The sequence below is a fragment of the Cricetulus griseus genome, chromosome X, assembly GCF_003668045.3.
Source record: "Cricetulus griseus strain 17A/GY chromosome X, alternate assembly CriGri-PICRH-1.0, whole genome shotgun sequence".
In the NCBI taxonomy this organism is placed as follows: Eukaryota; Metazoa; Chordata; class Mammalia; order Rodentia; family Cricetidae; genus Cricetulus; species Cricetulus griseus.
This window is the reverse complement of record NC_048604.1, coordinates 17,686,854-17,712,937: the sequence shown is the minus strand read 5'-3', so window position 1 is coordinate 17,712,937 and position 26,084 is coordinate 17,686,854. Positions and strand designations below refer to the sequence as shown.

Genomic DNA, 26,084 nt, shown 5'->3' with positions numbered 1-26,084 from the left:
TCACTTTGAGACAGTCCAGTCTATTTGCCTCTTTATTTTCTCATAGGATTGCTCTATATTTTAATCTACTCTTCATATGTAGGCCCATAGTCCCAAGCATTCATGAGTATTTGACTTAATTGGGCACAGGGCTACTCCCCATTTCCAGTGGAGGAAATGGCAGGACTCTAGCTAACCATTTACCAGGCCCTATTTCCTCTCCCAAAGTGCCATCTAAAATTAGTAGGGAGAGAGAATACTAGAAATGTTAGGACCATGCCAAGTTACAAAGTCATGATTTCAAATTGTTATAAAACTTAAAGGGGTATGAGGATCAAATCTGTGATTCAGACTCACCCTGGAGTGACTTGCCACTATTAGTTTGGCTTGGGTCCATTTATCACCTAGAACTCTGACAAAGTGGATCCACAGGGGTGATAAGGATCTGTCTCCACCAGGAAATATGATGGTCTTTTTGTATTTATTTTGGATTATTTTATTGTTTTTAATTACCTGTATATGGTATGTGTCTGGGTATGTACCCATGGAAGTCAGATGTATCATATCCCTCTGAAACCGGAATTACAGGCAATTGTGAGGCACCCCAGGTGCTTACTGGGAATTGAACTCAGGTCCTTGGAAAGAGCAATATGTGTTCATAAACTCTGAGTCACATTTCCAGTCGTGTCTTATTTCATTCCGATTGGGGACAAGATATTGAAAAGTAAGGGGCCGGGGATGTAGCTGTTGATAGAGGGCTTGCCTGGCATACATAAGCCATTGGGTATGCACACCTATAATCTCATTACTTGAGTAGGTGGATGTAAGAGAATCAAGAATTTAAGGTCAACCTTGGCTATATAGTGAGTCAAATGCCAGCCTCGGATTTAAAAAAATCCTGTTTTTTAAAAACAAATTTTGAAGAAGGACAAAGGACAAAGTATCTTTATTTCACTTTTATTGCCATTTCTACTGTATCCTCTTTGTCTTTGAAAGAGAGGTTTGTTGACTTACGCTGTTTTGTAACTGACCAGGGTAGTCTTACTGGGTTGGCATTACTAATTATCTGATTCTCCCAATATGTTGCCCGCCTACGTCAATGGCCATCTGAGCTTCATTTCCACAGGGCCAGGTGTTTGGTTTAAGAGGCAATGGGTGCTTATGAGCAAGTCAGAGACTCTGGTTCATTCCTGGTGACTCAGACAGCATATACCCTAGGAGTATGAGACACACCAGAGTGGGTGGTATTGTGGTAGAACCCTAGACTCAGAGCCAAGTAAATGTAGCTGTCAGTACTACATGCTCAATATTGATGTGGATATTCATATTGTTTTTATGGACCATAGTTTCTTCACCTCCAAATTGAAGATTGCTGCGAGGATATGGGAAAGCCTTTAGAATGGTATTTGGCACAGAATAGATTAATACATGTAAGCATTCTATGAAATCTCAACAGAGATGCGAGAGCTACAAGATGGACAGTGCATTATATGCTCTTAATTATGAATGCCAGGGACTTTAATTCCCTTGTAGATTTTAATCTCTCCAAGGAAACCATTTGCAGGTGCTTTTTGCAAGGATTCTGGTGGGACCAATACAAATATGATAGTAACACAAGCCATAAGAAGAATGGAATATGAACAATTAATATAACCACTAGGAGAATATCAGGCAGATGCTCTTCTTTCAACTAGTTCAAAGTTGCTAAGTCTTCATGCTGGTGTTTCCTTTTTAAACAAATATGCTGCTGCAGATGGTTGGTTTATATCCTTTTCTTTAAATTGTGGGAGTTCACATGTACAGAGGGTGCTAGGCAGAGATGCAGACGCTCTCCGAGCTTTAATACCCCTGTATAACATAGTAAGGATTTTCAGTAATGACTGCCCATGCTCCTCCTGATACCTCTTGACCCCCTCCCCCAGTAACAACTTCAAAATAAAGGCATACCTTGGGAGAAGTTGCCGCAGCTGTGCTCACAGGCAACACAGGCCTCATTGTTGTAAATAGAGAATGAAGCCCAACTACTTTGGCCCTCTTGAGTTTACCTTCCTTTTACAGAGTAAAGTACTGTCATATCCTAACACTGTGCCTAACAGAATTAGGCGTAAATAAAGTGCCCAGTCAATCTACAAGTTCAGCACAATTGACTGACTGAACTGAATCAGTTCTTTTTGATAATTTCTTCCTTCCTTGTGCCTTCTCAACAGTGATCCCTGTGTCATTAGTAAGGTCATTTACTAATGTGGAACTTGGGAAATGTTGAACGTCTCCTTTAAAAATGGTTACAGGGTATACACTCCAAAGGATGTTTAAACCAAGAAGCCCTTAGCAGATCTTGGTAAATGAGGGCCACGAAATAATTTTGAATAATAAGGAAGTAAGAATGACTACAACTTATTTTTGACTGTAATTGATTTTTAAGAGATGATATCATGTAGCTCAAGTCTCAAAAACCCTATGTATGCAAAGATGACTTTAAACTCCTGATCCTCCTGCCTCAGCCTCCTGAATGCTGGGGTTACTAGTGTGTATCACAACATCTGGTTTACATAGCGCTGGTATGACACTCATGGCCTCATGCATGTTAGGCAAGGACTCTACTGAGTATACACACAGCCCATTTTTGTGTGCACATGCGACTGTAGTCATTCTTTTAAAAGCAGTCTGTTCCAGAGCCTGATTGGCTGGAGAGTTTTGTTTTAAGTATAGTGGAGCTTTATACAGATATTTTTCATATTCTGTCATACTATAACACCCCTCTCAGCACTAATGTGCTATGCTGTACCACGGGTCTCTTCCAAAGACTACCATTTGTCTGGATGATGCTGTGTCTTCTAGCAGGATGGATAGACCATTTTTCTGAGATGTAGGAGACATGGGGAGATAGTGAAGGATTTAGAAGCGCAGATCAGGAAATACCATTGAGGTTTCTGGAGTGCATGATAAAGCAGGAATGAAGCCTTGGGTTTCATACCCAGCACTTCATAAACCAGGCATGACGTCTCATACTTGTAATTCCAGAATTCAGGATGTGGAGACAGAAGGATCAGAGAGAGGATATATCAAACCCAGTTGATATATTAGTGCTTTATAATGGACGAGGCACTAAGGACTTTCTTTGGCTTTTCATATTTCATTTTGTGTTGTGTCTCTTAGGAATGTCAGGAGCTACACTGGAAAGTTTCACCAACATGATGGTCTAAACAAGAGCTAAACAAGAACAACAATAAATATGCTAAAGTGGATGGGATGGGGGAAGGACCACAGGGCCTCAACCCACACAGAGAGCTATAGGCAACTATAGGCTGAGATTAGGAGAAATAGTCTTTCCCAGGGACAATTACACTGATTGGTTCGCTAATACCAGATGGTCGGCTCTGAAAACATATAAACACATAATATAGACTGAGCAGGGCAGACTTACATATTTTGGAGTGTGTGTGTGTGTTTCTCCAATGAAGGCTTTCTCATCAGGCATGAACTCTAATTTATTTAAATATTTAGTGTATTAGGTATCAGCATAGTGATAAGTTTCTCAAGTGACCCCTACCTTGCCCCAACTCCAGTGTACTTGTGGGTGAGAATGATGTATATGTAAGTATACCACATTGCCATGCATCCAGTCTGTTCCATCTCTATATGCCCTTATTATGGGGTCTACAGAAGCAAAAGTAACAGTACATATTAAATGTACTGTGCAACTAACAATTATGGCTAACTTTCTGAGGATAACAGTCTTACTTACTTCAATGAAGAGCATTTTTCCAACCCATGTGCCTGCAAAGGACCACACACTCAATCAAATGATCCTTGGCAGACAAGACAATGGTCTACGTCATATCTCTGCTCAGTACTTTTCTTTTTAATTTGTGTTGAGTTTTGAGTTTATCCTTATCTCCTGAAATTGTGGCTGAGTCCTATTGGCCAATGTCTTTACCACTGAAGGCCCTTTCCCTCTGCTTTCTCCTAGAAGTATTTTTAAAAAAGAAATAGAGAAACGTTGTTTAATTGAAAGTCAATGTGGATTTCAAAATATTCCACATTTGCCAAAAAAGAGAAGTGGATATAGACAGTCTTAAACCCAACAAATAAAAATTATCGCTCATTGCAATACATGATTTCCTATTGCCTTTACCAGAGGAAAACTTAAGTAACCAAAGAATTTCTCACTTACTTACATATAAAACATTAAGTATCTTTTGAGAGTACCAAAAATTAAAGGAAACTTTCAAAGAGGTGTTGAGGAGGGAAAATTATATTTTCCCCTACTATCAGGAAACTAAACTACCAAGCCAGCTGAAAAAAGCTTGAAAATGCATGCTGTCTTTTGAATAAATTCTGTTCTTGGCAAATGGTAGGCTCTCAGGCCTACACAGGAGAGCAAAACCATCAGTGACTAATCATAGAACTGCAATGGAGCACTAAGCTCTCAACTCGCTGGGCAACCTGATTCCCAAACTGGGAGCAGAGAAAGAAGGTCTGAAGCAATCTGCAAAGGGATGCTCCTTTTTTGTAGGTTGACAAGAAAGTCACCGGAAGCCACTTCTGAATCTCCATTCAGTTTCTATTACTTTAAATATTTATTCAGTATTCAACTCACAATGCTAAGTGCTTGGAACACAAAGTTAAGCCACACTATGCCTGTCTTTAAAGTGAGTACGTATAGCATAATCTCAGTTGTCCTTACAAGAAATCCTAGATGGGAGATAGCATGTCAAATTTACCAATTTTGGGTCTGAGATTCAAAGATTACCCAGAGTGCTACAGTTGAGAAGTGCTATGCATTCTCCTATCTAGTCTCTGTCTTGAATTTGTATAGAAGAACAGAGGAAGTTTAGAGGAGTGGGTGTTCCCTTCCAGATTGGGTAGGAGTATTTAGGATCAAGACTTTTATGAAGGAAGAAATTGGTGACTTTGTGCTAGAAAGCATGGGTAGGAACTGGCTATGTGGAGACTGAGTCAAAGGAAAAGATGTAACTGTTCTGGATGGAGAAAGAATGTGATGGAGGCACAGTGGTCTGAAGGAATGGAAACATGCGCAGACAATAACTGGACTGGACTGTGTGGGAAGAAGCCAAGGGTTACATTGAAAAGGTAGGCTTGGGCTGGAGAGATGGCTCAGCAGTTAAGAGCACTGACTGTGCTACCAGAAGACCCAGGTTCCATTTCTAGGACTTAGGGAAATCTAACACCTTTACACCAATGCACATAAAATAAAGTTAAATATAATTATTTTACAAAGAGAAAAGGTAGGCTAGGATGAAATTGTAGACGGTGGTGAATAAATAAATCGCAAATGAAGATGTAAATAAACATGCTTGGTAGCAGCTGCTCAATACAGATGAACTTCCAACCTTGGAACTAAAATCTTAGAACTTGTTTTCCCCTGCCTCCCTCTCTCTGTCTCCAGACAAGGACAAGGAAGATTTCAGAATGAAGTATGGCATGGTAGGGGTGCAATAGAGTGGTGCACATATGGGAGGCTGATTCAGAAGCCACGGGCCATGTGCTTCCCTTTCTTCAGGGAAGCCCTCATCACTGTGAACCTGCTGTTTCTTCTGTTTATGTACACTGGTGCTTGTGGTATGCATGCATATGGACATATGTGTGGGGGCCTGCGCATGCAAATGTGTGCAAATGCACATGGAGTCCCAAGATTGATGTCCGAAATCAACCTCGATCAATTTTCCACTCTGTTCCTTGGGGCAGGTTCTCTTAGACAAACTCAGAACTCAACAGTATACTGAGTCTTGGTATCCATCTTGCTCTGGGGAATCTCCGTCTCTCTGTCTTCTGAGGCTGCAATCTGCAGGTGGGTGGTTATGCCCATATGCCATTTTATGTGATTTGGGGAACTGGAACTCTGGTTGTCAGACTTTGATGGCAAGTGCTTTAACCACTGAGCCATCTCCTCAACTCTAAACCCAATTTATCATCATTATCGTCCACGGGAATTTGAACTGAAGTAAAGATACAACTTCACTTAAAATTGCCTTAAAGCATTACTCCATGGCTTTTTGTTTTTCTCTAAGCAGAGAAGCCATCTATTTTTGTGAGCAAAACTAACATTTGGCAATTAAATGTTGCACTTTAAATCTCTCCGTGCTGAATGGATGTTGGTATCTATTTTATGGTTAAATGTGAGACACATGTGGTAATAAACACCTATCCATGTAGTGTCCCTGTAGATATAAACAGCAAGCTCTTAAGAGCAATTTCCATATTGCATAATGAGTATCAGCAGATGGAATTCATTTCTAGATTATACAAATTTTGGTTACGCTAGAAACATCAGCCTTAACACATTTGTATTGGAAAAGAACATTTTAAAGCAGAGGTATTAACAAATCGGAGATGAAATGGGCACATCTGGGGATGACTCATTCTGAGTTGAACAAAAGAATTTCCTTAAAAGCATCCATTCTCCAAACTCCCAGCAGAATCAGGGGCCTTTGATTGGGGTTCCCTCTTCTCAGCATGAGTTTCACTGCCTTCACTATCTTGATTTACTAAGTAGAATTAGATACCCAGTCCAGGTCTGAGAATTTAGTGTTTAGTCCCATGACCAATTGCTTAAAACGATTCACCATTTCTTGTTGGTCCTTGGCCATCTTTATATTGCTATAGCCAGTGTACCCAATTTTATTACTTAAAGGCAGGGTATATTGTGGTTGGATTTTAAGAGTGCTTATATAAAAACTTAAAAAAAAAAAGAAAAAAATTGTAGGCGATATAGTTCTCCTGTGTCTGAATCTTAAACCTACCTACTGTGAAAGTCTGTGACTTTTATTGTTGTATAGCTTTATAAACTTACACATATGTGTATGGCATAAGTATCATGAGAATTTTGAAGCATGAAAAGGGATCAGACTTTTCTTTCTTTTTGTCTTTAAACCAACATCTTGGTTGAGCATAATATTTTTATTTCTTTGATGTGTATTTGCATTACCTTATAAATCTACAAGTGAGAATGCTTTCTCTGACAAAAGGCAATACCAAATGCCATTTAAAATAGGAAATTAGTTCCAGAACTTATTTTTGAGGCACAGCTGGTTTTCAAAAACAATATGCCATGAGTGATATGAATAGAGTTTAAGCATCACAGTTGACTTAAGCAAAGTCACTCACACTCAGATACTTTGCTCAGGTGTTTTACAGAGCTAATTAGAACAGGTCACCAAGAAGTAGCCTCACTAGCCAGATCTGACTTCTAAATGGTAATTGTAAATTGCATGTTCCTTTTTAAAAGCCATGGAAAAGGATTATGGAAGAAAGCCTTTTTTTCATGTCATTAGTTTATCTACAATTTTATTTAGTAATAAGAGTTCAAGAGTTTAATCCAATTTTCAGATCACATCTCTTAAACAATCTTCATTCTGTTAGAGAGATGAATTAAATACCCTCATTTTTTGAGTAGTTGGTGCCTTACTATAAAGAAGGAAGCGACAAATCCAGATCCAAAGTATACAATCATCATATCCTGTAACCGCCACTTGTTTTCCACTGAAAATGGCAAATACTACCCCGGGACCTCCTCATAGTGGCTGCAATGGACCACGGAGATGGTGAACCTCCGGACACTCTGGCCCAAAATGGCGCCACAGGAGGCTCCATGAGGCCCACAGAGCTGGAAGGCAGAAGAAACTGCTGCGGCAACACATCCCACTTTCTTCATGACCTTCCTATAACCGAAAGCCTGTTTTTAAATATTAAGTTGATACTGAAGAAAAAAAATCATTTTACACTTTTACACTAATCCTAAAGAAAGATGGACTAGTACAAATTAATTCATACATTCTTGTTAAATGCACATAGAAGTTTCTCTACAACAGACTGGAGAGCCATAAAAAAGCTATAATAAATTTAAAAACATGAATACCACACAGAGTGTATTATCTAAGCACAAAGGAGCTTGGTAGCAACACACAGCTGCAATTTTAGTTACCTGGGAAGCTGAGGCAAAAGGATCCCAAGCTAGAGTCCAGCCCAGATAACTTAGTGAGATTCTATCTCTAAATAAAGTTTAGAAAGGGTTAGGGGTTGTAGCTTGGTGGTAGCTGTGTTTGCCTAGCATGCTCAAGGCCCTGGGCTCAGTACTGCAAAACTAAACAACAGCAACAACAAACCCAAAGAACTCCCCAAAGCACCATGGCATAAAATTAGGACTCAGTAACAGAAAGCTGTTTGGCAAATTCCCCACCATAATTACCCAGCACAATCCTGAGTCAAAGAAGAAACCAGAGAGAGGATACTGGAAAATAATTGGAGATATATAAAAATGAATATACAATGTAGAAAAATTTACTGGACGTAGAGAAAGCAGTGATGAACAGGAATTTTATAGCTATAGTCAACTACATCAGTCATAAAGATTTCACACCCATAAATCAATCTTCCACCTGGCTTAGAGGTGTAAAAACCCATGTAGCTCAGCCATTAGCACAAGCTCCATGCTCAGGCAACAAGGCATAAATATTTGCTCCCTCCTGACTATGGCATCTGACTTCTGCAACCGTCTGCCACTGTAACACTACCGTAGCCCAGCCAGTAAGAGGACCAGATAGATGTACAACACATCAACTAGCTACTAGAACAACCAGGTCTTGGAAGCACTGGGGCCTTGTAACATTCAAATGGCCAAGAGAAAGAAAGTGTTTTGGAAAATATGAAGTTGTTTTACAAATGGAACAAGTACAAATATTTATAGACACAGATGCACATAGCATAATTATTGAAATGAGAAAAGATTAATCTTTGGAAAAACCAACAGCGTCATATGATGTAGTTTTAAATTAAATATCCTTCTTAACCCTGAGTTTTCCCCTTGTTTCTCAGGATGGAAGTGATTTTGTTATAACTCTGGTAACATAGGGTGTTGGAAAGCCATCTAGACCTCAACCTCTCTTCCTTTTAGTTTTAACAATAGGACTTGCATTTTATATCTGGAGATTCATTTTGAAGTCATTTAGGCCATCATTTGGGTAGGCTTGCTTTAATTCTGTTCCTACTGGTGTTTGCCTTTGTAAGTAGAACAGATGTGGACAGCAGGATGGATTCATGCACATTGAAACGGTCCTTTTCCAAGAACTGTAAATCCTCTGGTTTCTAAAACATTAGAGATGAACTGATAAACCTTGCATAGGTGTCTGGTGACCTAGTTGGCTCCATCCATATTCATTTAAATGATGCAGGGATGGTTTTTAGCTTTTCTTTCTCTAAAGGACTCTCTTTAGTGCCCCTAATTGTGTTTGTTCTTCCATAGTCTACACTTCTTTGTATAGTTTCAGCTGTAAGACAGAAATAGTAATAGCATCTACCCTACCATATTTTTTTAGAGTAAAATGTGTTGATTTGCATAAAACGCTTAAAACTGCACAGTAAGTGTTCCATAATGTGAGCTACTAGGCTGGCAGGATGGCCACTAGGCCTAATGACTCAAGTTCAATCCCTTAGGTCAGTGGTTCTCAACCTGTGAGTCAGGATCCCTTTGGCAAACCTCTAGCTCTAAAAATACAATGTGATTTATATCAGTGGCAAAATTACAGTTATGAAGTAGAAACAAAAATAAGTTTATGGTTAGGGGTCACCACAACATGAGGAAACATAATAAGGGTCACAGCATTAGGAAGGTTGAGAGTCACTGCGCTAGTCCTACATAGTGAAAGGAGAGAACTGATTCTGCAAATTGTCCTCTGAGCCCAACATGTGCGCGCGCGCACGCACGCACACACACACACACACACACACACACACACACACACACACACACACACACACACACACACTTCTCATACAATGAATGAATTATAAATTCAGAAAAAACCCTGTGAGTTATTATTGTTATGCCTACCCAAGCATTACCTCCTTCAGACTCTGCCTTCTGACTGACGTTTGTGTCTGTTTACCTGCTCAGACAGAAACACTGACTTCCTTCTGGCCTGTTATTTCTTTCCCACATTGCCACATCTGAATAAGTAGGTCCTGTTGGTACTTCCTACATCTTCATCTCTTCCTCCAGGGTGGGCTTTCCAATGTGGTTCTCTTACCACTTAGGCTCTCTCACCACCATCTCATCATCTAGGTACACATACACACTTAAACTTTTTGGCCAGCAGACCACAGTGGCACATCCAGTCTCTTGGTGATGTTCTCCTATAAAATTCTGCTGCAAAGGATTAAAGGTCCTATTTGCACTCAGTGGAATGGGGAGCTGTAACTGATTACTAGTGTCTTCCATGGAGAGGGATAGGAGCTAGTACATAGATGACACACCTACTGTAAATGTATAGGCCCTGCCAAAGGATCAAGGCCAAATTCACTGATATACTGATGTCTAACCAATCATCCAGCTTTCACATTCTCAATTCTTCCTACTCCAGCTACACCACAGAAAACCCCTAAATTCTTGCTCACCTCCATGTCTTTGCTTATACTCTCCTGCCAGCTTTCTCCCCCCTTTGCCGGACTCCATATGTTGTTGAAAACTCAGTTCAGTGTCTATCCAGTCCAGTATGGGTTTGTAGCTTTTCCTTTGTGTTTCTATAACTCCCCGTACATACTACAATTGGTGCTTGAACAGCATTACAGTCTAATTTTCTAGCTAGATGTGTATGTCCTTTCTGTTGCCTCGTTTTCTTCCCTCAATTCCAACCATATAAACACCAGCAGGTATTGTGCCCAATTTTTTTGTATGATCAGGGCCATGTAACGGATCCTAATTGAGAACTGATTATGAGCTAGGCTCTGGGAGTTACCTGCCAGGAAGATTATTAACAAAGCTCTCTGCCTCGGCTGAACTTTCACAGGAGGGGAGGAGCCTCTGAAGTGAATTTAAAGGACGCAGAAGGGGAAATAATTATGGGCTAAGAGATGAGCATGTGCAGAATATTAACTGCTTATTGAAACCTGTCAAAGGAAAGGCACCAGACTAAGTCCTTTATGTGTGTTACAGAGGACTTTACAAAGTCCCGGACAGGTCTCAATGACTAGAATGGCCGGCCGTTTGTGAGAACTGTAAAGTAGCTGAAATATAGGGTGGGGCAGGGGTTAATGGGAGCCAGGGCTGGAGAAGGTTGGAGCCAGATGCCGAAAGGCTAGGATAAAGTATTTGGCTTCATGGCTGCTCATTCCTGCCAGAATCTAGGGGCATCAAGGAGGACATCTTTCTGACTCTTAGCTGGATACTGAGAAGACTTTAACTTCTCCTTGAGGGAAGGCAAACCACCCTTCACTCCTTACACTAACTTTGACTCCAAATTCCCTTTTAGCAATTTTAAGCTAAATTATGGTTGCTTTGTTCACATTTAGAAAGCTCCAGAACACAATATACATGATTCCATAGATACAGCCCTAATCATCATCACTGCCTACCTCCCAGTCTATCTTTCTTGCTCCAGCTGTCGTTCCAGATGAAGTGGTATGTGGGGGAGAAGTAAATCCAGAATAAAAAAATAATGGAGAGAGGACGTCATGGCTCCACACTCTAAAAATCCCTGACTCAGATGTAGACGAAGAGTGATCCTGGAGTTAGAAATCCCATCATGAAATCCCCGTGCTTCTCTCATTATGGATTTAGTCTTTCAGTGTTGTGTGTCTCAGACAGGTTCAGAAATTGGCAGGAGAAGAGTGTGGCCATTCTTAATGTACTGCTGCATGCATATGTGGAAAACAGCCAGTGGTCTGACCACATTTGGGGAGACTCTGATTTCTCATTTTCCAGCAGTTGGTGGGGGTGTGTGAGTGTGAGATTGTTGGGGTGTGTGAGTGTGAGATTGTTGGGGTGTGTGAGTGTGAGATTGTTGGGGTGTGAGTGTGAGATTGTTGGGGTGTGTGAGTGTGAGATTGTTGGGGTGTGTGAGTGTGAGATTGTTGGGTGTGAGTGTGAGATTGGTGGGGTGTGTGAGTGTGAGATTGGTGGGGTGTGAGTGTGAGATTGGTGGGGTGTGTGAGTGTGAGATTGTTGGGGTGTGTGAGTGTGAGATTGGTGGGTATGTGAGTGTGAGTAATGCGCTGTCTCCCTGCACAAACAGAAAAGAAATGCTGAACAGGAGAGTGGGGGTGTGTTCCAAATTTAGCTTTCTTTCCAACCTCTGCCCATATGGTTGGTGGTTTAAAAAAAATGATCACCAAGCCAACAAAGTGTAATCTGATATTAGGAGTTCCAGTCTCTGTGAAAGCAGAGCTAATAGCAGCACCCGGGATTCATTTGTCCTAATGCTCTCTGATAGAGAAGCTGAACTCTACAAGTGGTCCTCGCCTCTATGCCCCTGTGAGCTGGCCTATCAGACTCCCTTCCAGATTTGGGATGGGATTGATGAGATCTCTGCTGGTTAAGTGAGACTTCAGAAGGAGCCTGTCAAACTCAATGAGGAACAAAGAGCATCCAGAAAGGCAAAGTTTATTAGTAGTCTCAGAGTTAAGGAAGTTTCCAAGCCTAGGGTTCCTAGAAATCAAAGTGACAAAACTGAGGAGCTCTTTCATTTCTTAGCATAACTTTGGAAGACAGGAACTTCTCTCCATGGTGTAAAGAGCTACTGCTTTATTTTAAGCTAAGAGCCCTGAAGGATGAAAGGAAGGAAACAAATCTTCCCAATGCACCTCCTCACTGCAGTGGTATGCTAGTAAATATTTAACAACTGGCTCTCAATACAAGAAGTATGCCTGTCCTTTTATTTTAAGTTTTATTGGAATAAAGGATGTGCAGCAAATGTTTTATAGATAAAATACATGATACACTTTATAATGAATTTCATATAGGAATTGGTTTTAATGCTTTCATTGACCTCTTCTTTGCCAGGTTTGTAACTAGGACTGAAGTACACTGCAACTGATAAACAAGCACAAGTCCTACAGGAATATCAGTTGATATATTGGGTTACATTAAGGAACCTCACGAAAGTGAAGAAACAAAAGCACTAGTTGGGACTTCACTCCATCAGTGAGCAGAGTGAGATATTTATTATTAGGTAATAGTCTTCAAATTCTGGAAGAATATTCCTCAAATGGTATGCTACTCATGATGAGATGGCTACAGCTACAACATAATTACAAGTGCAAGCTACACTCACGACTAACATTTTCCCCTATCATTCTCTTAAGTCTGGATTCTAGGCGATCAAAACAACAACTTGAGCCCTGATTCACTGTGTTTGCTGACTACTAAGGGAGTAACTACTTCCATCACGGTCAACATCAAGCTATATATGTGCTGGCACTTGATGCAGAGGGCGAAAAGTAGACAGTATTTCTGCTATGCAGATACAACAGACACAGTTATACCATGTGCCACAGTATATGATGGGATGATTTTGGAGAATCATCCTTCTTTGAATAGATTTTATTTTATTACAGTTTATGAAGTGTAATCTTTATTAATAATGGCTATGTCTAACAACTGGCTCACAGAAATTCTGAAAATGTAACAACTGGCTTTTACAACACAGTGCCACTCAACTCAAGTAGATCACTGCCCTCTTCCCATTTAGACTGCTTTTGGGCAGTTCCCGCCAAGGTAAGGAGGGATGCCAAGCAGACATACACAGAACAGGGTACTCCTCCCTGCTCCAAGTGTGCTCTGTTACTCTGCTGCTTATTGTTGACCTGTAAGAAGACAGCGAAAACTGAAAGCCAGCTCTTAAACTTTTATAGCATTTTCACCAATACTTTGGTTTGTTGGATCTTGTGATTAAAAACTGTGGTTTATGTTTGGAGGGCCTTTCTGCTAGTTATAGTAATGTATTGTTATTATATCCTATGAAAGTATTGGTCTGTGATAGCTTTGGTGCAGGGAGTTCTGGATCATAGATTACTTGAGATATACTAGTCTATTCGATGGGACCAAAAGCAGATTGGAGAAGGTAGTGTAGCTAGAGATGAGTGTGAACCAGATAACCTTGATCTTGATAATTCAGCCATTTAGGCTAATCACTTGAGACTGAGGCAGGGGCTCTATCCCTAGTCTGAATTTCTGACAAAAGGGCAGGAAGGCCACAGCCTACAGCTAATTGGGGGGAAATAAGATCCATTGCCTCACAGAAGCAAGACAACCCCAGAGGCTGTGAGTGACAGAGGATGCTGAAAAGACCCGCTCCCTGGCAAAAACTTTGGTATTCTTAAGGATCCATTTGTTTAGAGAAACAGTTACAGAAAATCATAGTTGATGACATGTGCTCAAATGCAAATAACCATAGAGATTCTGCCCTCCATTTTTTCTTTCCTATGCTGAAAAGCTGCCATGTGCTTTATTCTACCATTATTATTTTCTTTTGCTCTACTTCTGGGCAACCATGTCACCCAGAGCTTTTCAAAATCTTGGAAATCAAGAGCCCTTGCCAGAGTTATTAATCCACACGCACCCATGTCCATTAGATTAATCTTTCAAATATACATTCTTTAATGAATACACACATTCCTCTATAGTCAGGGAGCTGACTGTTTCCTAGGACAAACCATTCATTCCACTGAGGAATTGCTCAAAATGTAGGAAAGCTCATCCTTCTGTCAAAGTATGACTCCTTATAAATTCCATGCCTTCCTTCCAGTTCTACTCTCTTCTTCCATGTGCAAGAAAAACCTCTAATCAATGGACAACATCCACATCTCCCTCATTCTCATCTTGTGTAAACTGGACACTGGCACTTATTTCCACTGTCTTCCAACTGTCACTGTTTAGATACTTCTTGATACTTTTTAGCTATAGATGCTCACTAGGTGCCTGTCCTAACCCACCTACTTAACTGGGTCTCTACTCCTTTGTGGATGAGAACAGGGCTCCCCTATCCCGGTTCTCACAAGTTCAGCTATCGGAAACTGGAGGGGACTTGGAAGGAATCAGTTCATAAGACAGTGAGAGTGGGTTACTTTGCTAATTTGTCAAATATGGGGTAAATCAAGCAAATATGAAAACTCAATATTGCACATGGGTATAGTGGGAAATTACCAATACGGAGTCAGGTAGAAATATAAAGGTATTTAATAGGGAAAAGCCTTACTTACAGAGCAACCTAGCCAGCCGGTGATAGCAGTCTGTACCGCAAGAAGCAAAGAGAAACCGAAACCGAAATGCAGTCCCACTACGTCACTCTGACCACGCCCTCACAAGCCTGGTCAGGCACACCTGTAGCCAGCCCCTAAGAAGGCGTGGCTACAGCTTCCCCTACACATGGGGTTTGGGATGTAGCTCAGTGGCAGGATGCTTACTTAACAAGCATGAAGCAGAACTGTGAAAACCAAACCAGCACTTCATATGGATAACTGGAATATCTACTTACTTTGTGATACTGGGGATGGAACCCACATGGCAGATAAGCATTCTACCACTGAGCTTTCTGAAATGTGTGTTGAACACTTGGGAAATGACAGCTACTAAGCAGGTGGGGGAGAGGAGGAAAGGTTGGTCACTGATAGCCGAGGCCTTAAGGGGAAACTGGGAGCAGAGGACCCAGTACAAAAAGACCCTCCTAATTTGTAGCTCATTGATAGGCATGATCAGCAATGTAGCTATCAAGTAAATGAAAGTGGAGTAGAAGCTTTCCTCCCAATTCTGGTGTTTGGGATAGTCTGAGAGCAGGAGGAAATCTCATTAGCACCTTCAGGGTAAAAAGTGTAGACATAGGATGAAAAAGACATGCTTGAAATCCTCCCAGGAGCTCGTGGGTACTTGGGCAAATCACTTTACTCTGAAAGCCATCCTGAAGGTGCTAATGAGATTTCCCCCTGCTTTCACACACAGACAGCCTGCAGATACCAGCATTTGTAGGGCAGCCTCCACTTTGTTTTTATGTACTTGGTAATTATATCACTGCTTAAGGCCACCCACAAGTTACAAATAGAGAGAGTCTATGCTAGCACTCCTGTTCTTACCCTAAAGGCTTACTTAACATCAGGCATGCACATTAGGACTTTTTAAAATATAAAGATAAGAATCAGAAAGGATATTTGGAAATTATCAGAACCGTACATTTTTTTAAAAAGCTGGACATGGTGGCTCACACTTGTCATCCCAGCCCTTGAGAGCCCGAGGCAGGGCGGATTGCCATGGATTGAAGTGAACCTAGACTACTTAGTAAGTTCTAGACAAGCCTGAGATACAGTGATCATGTCCCAAACAAAACAAAACAACATCAAACAAACAAAAGTAACAATTTGAAGTTAAACAAAACCCATGGATCATTTTGCTAGATCACCATTCCCCCCCACCCCCCAGGGAAACTTCCAATCACAGCATTGATTTAACTAGAAATCCCCATCTTTCTTTCTGTTCTGCTATCTTATCCACTGGAAAGCCCCGTTTGATGGTTCACAAACTCACTCTCCCAGACTCCCTGGGGCTGTTAGCACACAGGACTGCTTTGCTTCTGTTTGCCAGCATCCATAAACATTCACATTATCCATAATATTAACCTCATTCTGAGTGCTCTGTGTAAAAAGAGCAGAAGGGAAACTCATAAAGAATTACCCTGCATATAAAGGCAGAGCACTTCAACATTCCTATGGGGCAGTAGCACAAGGTGGAGACCTGGAAACTCAAACCTAGGAATAATCTCATTGCAGATAACAAACTCCTCAAAACACCTCAAATTGTGGCAACTTTATGAAACGATTTCTATTTTTTCTTCCTCTCATCTATCAACAGCTTACCTGTTAACTCCCTAGTCACCTCCTAAGACGTTGGGAAGGCTCCTTTCTTGGTATATGTCTCAACTGGCAGATAATATCGCTGCTAAAGCTCACATCTAAGTCCTTCTTTGTAAGCCCCAGGAGCTGCACAAAGCTCTAGGGGTAGTAGAGATTGGCTGACTTGTCAATCTATTAGCAAGAAGCACCTGGTCTCTCTGTGTGAAGAGTGTTATTACAGCGAGCTTTGTATGCTTTGGCTCCCCTGCAATATTAACTTCCTAAAAGCAAAGACCTAGACATGAAAGCAGGCTGCTTGTAGCTCAGAGCAAGGAAGAATGGAAAGCACTAAGGGCCCTTTCTTGACCCTCCCCAACAAGCTGTCCACCCCTGCCCTCACTGCCCGACTCCCACCAAAGAAAACATAATGTAACTAGCCATGATTCTTTCAAGATGTAGATACCTACTACTGTTGAGACTGGTTATTTGCACAACTCAGCAGACATAGTTGTCATTGTTCAAATACTTTTTCACTTTAGACCACCCTGGGCTAAACAAGTTAATGAGTAACTGAATGCCCCCTTTTGGGGGATGGAGAAGAGAACAAATTCATAATGAAGATTACTGGACAGAACATTTGGATCATATATATGTATGACAAATAAAAATAATTTAGAATCCAATAGCACTAAATGATGGTCATTGTATTTAAAGTGAGCCTGCTGTTTTACAATTTTATAAATATGTTTCTATTCACTATTGCATGTACCTCAGGAACTAATGTGCTGGCAAAGCATTTTACCTTCACAAACGCACACACTGAAGCTTAGTGGATCTGAGGGACTCTGTCAAAAAGTCATAACATTGGGAAGCGGTAGAGACAGAACTTGGATCTAGTTTCCTTTGCTTTGTGGACTCCATGATTTTTTTAAATGTCTCAAGCTTCAATGCTGTACATCTTGAGAACATTCCAGTTGCTCATTAGACAGGGTGCACTTCCCAGTAGATAGAATGGGTCCTTCTGCATCAAAGCTATGTATTCAAGAAACTGATATCCTAACAAATAAGTTTAGAAAGAGTCACCACAAGATCTTGCCTGAGAATTCCAAGCATGGATTACTTAGCGAGATGCAACCAGCAACACAAGTGTCAAAGTTCTGTATGGTGTGCTCCCAAAGAGGAAGTAAAACTAGGTTGCTCGAACTGCAGAATCCATTTTAGGGAACTACCATGGTTTGTTGATGGATTTGTTGCCAACTGGTCAGTATAGATAGATATATTTCTGCCTCAAATGTATTTTGAACTCTGCATTGGACTCAACATGTCTCCCAGGATGTTCATTCTTCCATAAGCCTCTCTGTCTGCAGATGTCACCTGGGATAAAAGGCCTATCATAAATAAAGCTCCTCTGCTGGTTTTTATCCCTTTCATCAGACCAACCCATCAATGAATTTCTTAATACACAGTGTTTACCGGCTCACATTTATTAGGATTTCAGCTGACAGTTTAGAAGAATATACCATTGAAATGCCCATCACCTTTGTTAGGCCACAAGCTTGTTGGGAGTGTGCAATATAAGGTTGTACTTGATCATTTAAAAATGGGGGTGGAAAAGCCCTGTCTTGAAAAACCAAAAAATGGGGGTGGGGGGAAGAGGCCAAATGTGGTGGCACATGCAAGTGATCTACTATAATTTACTTAGGAAGCAGATACAGAAAAAAATCAGAAATTCAAGGTGATTCTAGGCTGCATAGTGTGTTGGGAGACCAACCCAAGGGTTGCCATACATTTATCACAACAGTGGTTCTCTAAGATAGTGCTGCTTTATATCCAGCTCTTTGAGATCCTATCAGCATCAGCAGAAACAAAAGAACAATGCCCTTCATAGCAAGCATCTGTTTTTGAGTGAGAGCTTTATGCTTTACACAGATCTTTTGTTTTAAATGCCCACAGTTTTCTAAAATAAGAAACAGTGTTGCCCCATTCTTCAAATGTGGAGACAGGAAAAGAGAGATGAAGTAAATGACTGTTGTGATTTGCCCTCCAAAATTGACTCTGAAACTTAATTCCCAGCCCAACCCTGTTGTGGTGGAGCTGGTGGGGTGTTAGGAAGTGATAAGAATGTGTGAGCTCTGCTCCCATGTAGCATATCACTCCCTTACAAAAAGACTGTAGAGTACGAGCTGTGCTCATTTTTGTCCTTCCATCTCTTCTGCCAGGTGAGGAAACCGAATTTGCATCTTCTGTCATCTAAGAGTACAACAAGGACTTTGACAGATGCCAGATGCTGCTGCTTTGATGTTGGACTTCCTACGTGCCAGAACTGTGAGAAATTAATTGCTGTTCTTTATAAACCACAGTCTAAAGTATTTGTTAATAATAGTACAAGTGGACTAAGACACCCATGATGAGACAAAGTGCTACTCCTGGTAAGCCATGAGTAAAGATGGAACTTCGGGTAAGATGTTGGGTAACAGTCATCTATCACAGTGCTAACGTCGACAATCAGAAAGGAATAGAAACCCTGAGAACTTCTAGTTTCAATGCAGAAATAATTGTGTTGCACTGGGCTTGGTGGTACATGTCTTTAATCCCAGCTGAGGCAAGAGAATTGGGGGCAGTTCAAAGCCACCCTGGGCTATACTGTAAAACTTTGTCCCTAAAAAACCCCAAGCAAATCCTTAAAGCATCAATAAAAAACTGACCCCATGCGGGAGGGGACAGGGAACTAGGACAATGAGAAGGGGAGAAGAGCAGAGGTGAGGAAGACATGATGGGACAGGGAGTTGAGTTGGGGGAAGAACAGAAGAGAGCAAGATAAGAGACACTATAATAGAGGGAGACATTATAAGTTCAAAGAGAAATCAGGCACTAGGGAAATGTCTGGAGAGCTACAAAGATGACACCAACTAACAATCTAAGCAACAGAGGAGAGGCTACCTTAAAAGCCTTCTCCTGATAATGAGATTGATAACTGAGTATTCATATGCCATTGTATAGCCTTCATCCAACAGCTGGTGGAAATAGAAGCAGACACCCACAGCTAAACCTTGAACTGAACTGAAATCTAGATGCAGAGAAGGAGGACTGATGAGCAAAGGGATCCATACCAGGCTAGTGAAACCCACAGAAACAGCTGACCTGAACAAGGGGGAGCTCTTGGTCCCCAGACTGATAGCTGGGAAACCAGCATGGGACTGATTCAGATCCCCTGAATGTGGGTGTCAATGAGGAGACCTTGGAAATCTATGGGGCCTCTTGAGTGGATCAGTACTTATCGCTACCATAGAAATGGACTTTAGGAGCCCATCCCACATGGAGGGATACTCCCTGAGCCTAGACACAAGGGGGTTGGCCTAGGCCCTATCCCAAAGAATATGACAGACTTTGAAGACCCCCCCCTCATGGAAGGCCTCACCCTCCCTGGGGAGCAGAAAGGGTATAGGATAGGTAGGGCATTAGTTGGGAGGCAGGGGAGGAGGGGAGGGAGAGGGACCTGGGATTGACATGTAAAATAATTTTCTTTCTAATAAAAAAGGAAAAAAAAGAACAAAAACCTCACCCCAAACAAAACAAAATCTGCAAAACTCAAACAAAGGACACCAATGGAAGAAAAGAAGGAAGGGATGGAAGCAGGACCATTAAAAACAGAAGCACCTGACAGACTTTAGGATGAGTTTTAAAAGTAACTACCCCCCCCCAGAAAGCTTGAACACATAAAATCTTCTTGGTATTATCCTCCCGTACAAGTCTCGTAAAGGCTAGGTGCAGGCAGTTCCTTGTAAGAAGGCTGAGTGGAAAATTCAGAGTGGTTAGAATAGGGAAAATCAGGTCCATTCTTAGTGGAAATATATCTCAGAAGAGAACAGAGAACCTGCAAGGTTAAGTAGAAATGTATTAAAAAGGTATCCTCTAAAGATTCTTTTAAGTGTTTTGCCAGGAACCACGGCCAAAGAAATGATCACCGACTGTTGGCAGTAGACAAGTCTGTAAGTGTTGTTTAGGCATTGTCTTTGTGTTACAGACGGAGAAATTGACTCCTAAACAGTGGAAGGGACTTTTATCAGGACACAAGGGAGTTAGAAACAAAGCCCAAGAATAGAACCCGGTAGACAGTATTATATGTGATGTATCAAAAGAAGAGAAGTGAGACAGGAAAGCCAGCCAATAGGATCACTCACTGGTTATGATGTAAAAGGTCTGTTCAGGGACAAAAGGAAGATACAAGAAAACTGAACAAATTCTAAGCCATGCTCTTTATTCCTGAGTTGTCTTCTGGGGGAGGCAATTTGCAGTACTAAATGAAATGGTAAATGCACATCATGTTCCAAGTCAAGTTGACTAAATAAATGGATGATGATGAATCACCAGAACCACATGGCATCTACCCAGATTTTGGGTGAAATTATGTAACAGCTAACCAATGTGTATAGCCTGTCATTCCAAATAGCTATTGTGCCATGAGTGTGACAGATTGGCAATGAGTTTCTTCTCGACAAGAAGCATTTTAAAGGAGACCCAACGAACCACAGGATGGTAGAATCACTGATCAGGCTAGGCACATAAAATAATTTGGAGGCAAGGCATCATTTCCCCTGTACATTAAATGAAGTACCTTCTGTATAGTCTTTTACAGTTTACACAGCCCTTAAAGCTAACACACTGACTAGAATTCTTTGAGAGGATCAATGTGTATGTGAACAAAGGGAAATCAAGGATACATTTTGACAAAGCCCTTGACAAGGACCCATGCCAAACATTGCTTACAAAAGTTAGGTCACCTTGTAACTATAGAACTTTAAAAAATGGATAGGGACAAGTCTTACAGGCAGAAAATCATGAGTTGGAAGAAGTAGAGAGACTTTTCTGGAGAAGTATGAATGGTGTTTTGTTCTGAAGGCCAGTGCTGGGATGAGAGAACATTTTGGTGAATCATCTTGGCAACCTTTATAATTTAAATAGCCACAAAAGTTGCCAGACACAGTTTGGAGACATCCCTAACTCAAAAGACTTAGGACCCAAAGTGCTTTGGGTTTTGAAGTTCTCCAGATTATAGGATATTTATATGGTCTTAACTGGTTGAACATCTATCTATCTATCTATCTATCTATCTATCTATCTATCTATCTATGGATGGTGGTGCATACTTGAACTAGGGGTTTTGGAGGCAGGAGAGTCAGCAGTTCAAGGTCATCCTCAGTTATGCATTGAGTTTGAGGTTATCCTGGGATCCTGACTCAAAAAACAAACCAATAAATGGAGGAGGAGGAAAAAATCCATGGCACCATGCACAACACGTGACTAGTGCTTGATGACACAATATTAAGAGAACCAGAGAAGGACAAATATTGCACAATTCTACTGTAGATGGGTTATGAAGCAGCAAAACTCAGAAGCCTCAAAGGAAAAGCGCGTTTTTTAGGGGCTGAGGAGTGCCTAGTGGACATGGAGAAGCACTGTTCAATGGGCATAGTGCTTAGTCCTGCACGATGGAAAATGCTAAGCCTCTGATGTTGACCAAAGTGGGCCTAAGCAATATAATACTGTCCAGTGTATATAGAAGTTTGTTAAGAGGCAATATTTCATGTTAGTTTCCCTCAATGAAAAATGACTTGGATTTTAAGAAAATATTTAAAGAAAGGGAGTGGGTAAGATGTGCATGATCTCTCTAGAGAAGAGAAGAGGCTTAAAATGAGACCTCTGGCAGGCAGGTGGCTTTAGGGCAGGGTCAGGATGAATAGCAGTTAGTAAGGGAATGAGGCTATGGGAGAAACAGGGAATGGAGCATCTTAGAGACCTTGAACAATAGAGTTTCAGGCAGGATTTGATAGTGGAAGAATACCTGTTAATATGAAAGGACTTAGAAACTCTGAGGCACAACAAATATGAGGAGATTGTTGTTTTTGCATTTCCTTATTGACTCCAGCATCCCTGGTATTGCTCTCTTTCTATTGCTATTGTTTTTACATAGCTGTCCAGTGATGTGTTGTAACCTATCTGTATCGGATTGCTGTGAGAAAAGAAAACAGACATACTGTTTGGAGAAGGAAAGGTCAACATATATCTCTTCCTGTAAAGTTATTCCATTGTTGATCTGCTCCCTTTTTTGTGGTGTTGGGGGGGTACCTCATACATGAGATGCAAGTACTCCACCCAACTACCACCCCAAGCCTCACTGTAGGTTTGCCCGACTCCCAAGGTAGCATTTCTTTGTATAACCAAGAAGAACTTAAGGACAAGTCCAATGGGAAAACAGCCAATGGATGAGTTCACTTTTAGATCTCCCTAGGGTCAGAGATGGGAAGACAACAACAACAACAAAAAGCACTTTTTGAGAGTATCATCTTTCCTAAAAGAGTTGATGGCATAGTGTGCTGCCGGGGATTTTCGTGGAGGTCTAGCAAGCAATTGAGTTTTACATTGTGAGAGTCTCAACATTTTCAGGCCGTTACCTGCAAGGAAACGAAGCTGGTTCTTCATTTTCATCATTCCATCACCAGAGCTTCCAATGCACTCATCTTCGTCATCACCGCAGTCTCCACTTTCAAGTCCTTCCTCATCCAGGTTTTTATCCACAACTTTACCCTTGGGCACAGACATGGTTCTCAGGAGCTGAAAGAAAATAACAGGACTAGAGAAACTCTCCTCATTTTTTCCTGATAGGTTTAGAAGAATGGGTTACTAACAAGAGGTATTACAAAATACACAGCTTTTAATAACTATTTTCAACTGGGCATAGTAGCATACACTACTAGCTCCAGCTAAGAAGGAGGTTGAAGCAGGAAAACTGCTCGAGTCCAGAGTTCAACACCAGTTCATGTAACATTGCAAGCCTCCATTTTAGAAAGTCGTTTTTCAAATTTAACTATGTGTAAATTGCTTACACATTTTAGAACTTCATACTTATAGACAATTCTGTAGCATTTGACATGATTCTCCACTCTTCTCCTCTACTTAAGCCACATTGAAACCAGAGGATACATTGCATTTTTTATTTCTATAATATTGTATCTATGTTTCTGAGAGTGTCTATGGTGGGAGAACACAGATAGAGAACTTAAGACTTGACAGGTGAAGCATATGTATCGTCTACGAGGACACCAAGATCAGAAAAATTTTCCTACAAATGTGGTGTCCTAGAACAGCATTTAACACCATTATATGAAAACAATAACCGTTCTTAATGGAATGAAGACAGAGCAGTCTCTTAATTGAATAGCATTCAATTTAAATGATTACTTACAATATTTTGATTAGTGGAAAAGATAAAACAAAACTCATCAACATTTCTCACTCCACAGCTCCAGTAAGATGCTTTTAAATCAGTTTGCTTTATCATATCTAATATGCTTAGCCAAAGACATGTTTGTTTGGATCTGGTACAGAGCTTGTCAGTCATGTGGCCTTATTTTATGGGGTTCCTATCATCCCAAAGTCTCTCTGTTGACAAACACAAGCTCGTAGTATGAATAATCCTTTAAGGTCCATTTTATTTTCCTTGCCATTTCTCTCCAAGACCTTATGTTACTATCTTCAACTCCTGCCCCAATCTCTGTCTTGTCACCCATTTTTGGTCCTCTCAGCCCCACCCCTTGTTTTTCAAGTGAGAGTTTGTGATGCTTGATCTTGATTATCAACTTGAGAAGAATTGGAATGAGCATGGAAGAAAGCCTCTGCACATGCCTGTGAAGGATTTTCCAGATTAGGTTAGCACAGGTGGGAAGATCCACCCTAACTGTGGATGCCACCATGCCATAGTTGGAGTCCCAGGCTGTATAAAGAAGGGAGCACAAACTGAGAACTCCCATTGTATTTCGGGACTGTGGATACAGTGTGACCAGCTGCCCCATGCCAACTCTTGGTCTTCTCTTGAAAGCGAGAATTTTATCATTAGCAATAAATACGAGTAGTTCTTTTCCTAATGCTGACAGCCTCTCTTTGTTCCTTTTCAAAACAATGTTGTGTAAATATCGAGTTCCTTGAAATGTAGATTGATGTATATTTGAGGCATACTTTGTGTACTTCCCACTTCATAACCCAAAATATTAAGAAATTCAAAACACAAACGATGAAAAGTGGAAAAGTGGCTAAGTTTAGTTCACAACACAAATAATCTCAGAAGAGGGTTTCCTTGAGATGTATATTGATACATAGTTGAGGCATAAATATGTTGTGTATTTCTCACTTTTACTTAAGGGTTGAGTTTTAATAAAATCAGTTATTTTCACAGCTTCAGCAACAGTATTCTTAGGTGAATGCCACTTATTTTCCTGCAACTACATGTAGTGACGATCATGGTGACTATCACTGCATTTTAGCATCACTGCCTTGATTTATACAGTGGTGCTAAAATTTGCCCTAGTCAGTGATTTGGCAAATACCAACACAGTAAAAACCACAAATAAATTTTTAGTATTGTTGTGAAAGTAGCTTTGATCTTGTGGCTCTCTGGAGTTCATGGACTTCCAGAGTTCATAAACCATTCTTTGAGAACTGTGAGTCCATGCTATAACAAATATCACTATAGTTTGACTAAAACCTCCCAGCCATCCTTAACCATTATTTCTTATGGGAAAATTGCTTTTGACATAAGCATTTCATGTTAATTTCCAAGAATGTATCCTTTGTGTATACCACGGACTGTTTGAATTAGAATTTTTTACATGAGGAGATTTTGTGGTTAGGTATACATTAGTGAACTTGCTATTTTTCAAGCACATCTCACATTTGAGCTTTTTATTAATACCTTCAGTAAACATTAACTGAGAACATACTATGAGCTGTTGTTCATTTCTGTCTATTGAAAGGCTTCCAGATTTTTAAGCCAAGTTCAAGTGCAATGTCCTTAATTAAGTCTTCTTGGCAGATGATCATTATAATTCTCTCCCTCCATCTCCCACGAGTGTTCTTTTATCTCTACCCCCTAAATGGCACTTTTTCTATATGTGATCTGGTATTACTTATGTGTATTTATGATTTTCCACCACTACTATACTGTGAGCTGCTATGGATTTCATCTTACGTATTTTTGAACCCCACAGCATTTAAGGAAGTATCTGGTATTATAGTAGACACTCAAGAAATGTGCTATTGAATTGAAGCAAAGTGAAGTGGCATGGTAGATCTTTAAAGTCACCTGCATAACTGGATACAAAAGGAAAAATCGCAAAGCCAGGATTAACTAATTGTAGAAGAACTTAGAAATGGATATCAAAACCCACTTTAAAATGATTTATTTTATTTTATGTATATGCATGTGTGTATGTGTGCCATGTGCATGCTTGGTGTCTGCAGAGGCCAGTAGATGTTTTCTGATACCCTAGAATTAGATTTATGGTGGTTGTGAGCCATTTTGTGGGCACTGAGAATTGAATGTGGATGCGCTGGAAGAGTAGCCCAGCTAAAACCCTTTTAGATGACCAGTAGCTTATTTCCAGAGGCCATTTTCCAACCCTTTGTATAATGCCCCCAGTATTGTTCGGGAGCTCTGT

The 26,084-nt window shown here is 40.6% G+C and overlaps 1 protein-coding gene and 1 pseudogene across 1 annotated transcript in view; both read right to left on the bottom strand.

The window, feature by feature from the left end:
- Positions 1-26,084, bottom strand: part of Gpc3 (glypican 3) — a 417,341-nt gene that overhangs the window by 23,656 nt on the left and 367,601 nt on the right. Inside the window, exon 8 of the mRNA XM_027432108.2 lies at positions 23,046-23,205. Coding sequence (XP_027287909.1) covers positions 23,046-23,205 — 160 coding nt within the window. The remainder of the gene's footprint in view (positions 1-23,045; positions 23,206-26,084) is intronic.
- Positions 7,273-7,654, bottom strand: LOC113837588 (annotated as a pseudogene).